Below are 713 nucleotides of genomic sequence, written 5' to 3'. Positions count from 1 at the left end.
AGCATAACCACTTAGAATGTGCTTACTGTAGAAACGGTGTGTTGCTCTTTTGACTGAATAAAAGTCCAGAGTAAGTAGATTGTCACTTCCTTCACTATCAGCTGAGTCAGCTATTCTATGAAAATAAAGTCATCACAAGTGTCTGTTGTACTTTACTTTAAATATATATTCATGGAGATTATGGTCAGTTTAGTCTATTTTGCAATTCCATTATAGTTCACAAAAACTCATTTCAATAGGTGGCAATAGTGGGGCTACTGGTTCTCCTGCACCAAACTCCAGCATGCAGTTGAATGTTTCCTCAAAGGAATTTGATCCTCTCCAGGCATCTGATCAACAGGTAAGGGTTTGTTATATATATTGTACTTATTTATTGGTCATTAGTATTCATATGTAATCCTTTAGCTCTGCTACTTACGTCAGCAAAGTCAGATTCTTTATTTTGATTCTTTGAAGATGCAGTATACCTTCTAATGTATGTCTTGCCATTACTGATGTAAGTGTACTGGCTAAGAAATAGATTAATTAAAGAGCCTCGTAATTTAAGTAATTTTTATTTATTATCTTTCATACATGTTTCATACATCTTTCTTTTACTATACTTTTTTTTGTCCTTCACCTGTTAGATGTCTTTCTATCATCCTAGGTATGAAACTGATGTTAGTTTATTACCTGTAACTTAAACAAATTCTTCTGAACTCCAGCAGCCAATT

General features: G+C 33.5%; 1 protein-coding gene across 1 annotated transcript in view; it reads left to right on the top strand.

The window, feature by feature from the left end:
* Positions 1 to 340, top strand: part of LOC119589475 (protein TFG-like) — a gene marked incomplete at its 3' end in the record, with an annotated part of 15,771 nt that extends 15,431 nt beyond the window's left edge. The window contains 1 exon segment of the mRNA XM_037938076.1: positions 240 to 340. Within this exon segment, the coding sequence (XP_037794004.1) occupies positions 240 to 340 (101 nt within the window).
* Between the last annotated feature and the right edge of the window lie 373 nt (positions 341 to 713).

Source organism: Penaeus monodon, chromosome 25, assembly GCF_015228065.2.
Source record: "Penaeus monodon isolate SGIC_2016 chromosome 25, NSTDA_Pmon_1, whole genome shotgun sequence".
Taxonomy (NCBI): Eukaryota; Metazoa; Arthropoda; class Malacostraca; order Decapoda; family Penaeidae; genus Penaeus; species Penaeus monodon.
The sequence above is the reverse complement of the archived record's forward strand: the minus strand, read 5'-3'. Positions and strand labels throughout refer to the sequence as shown.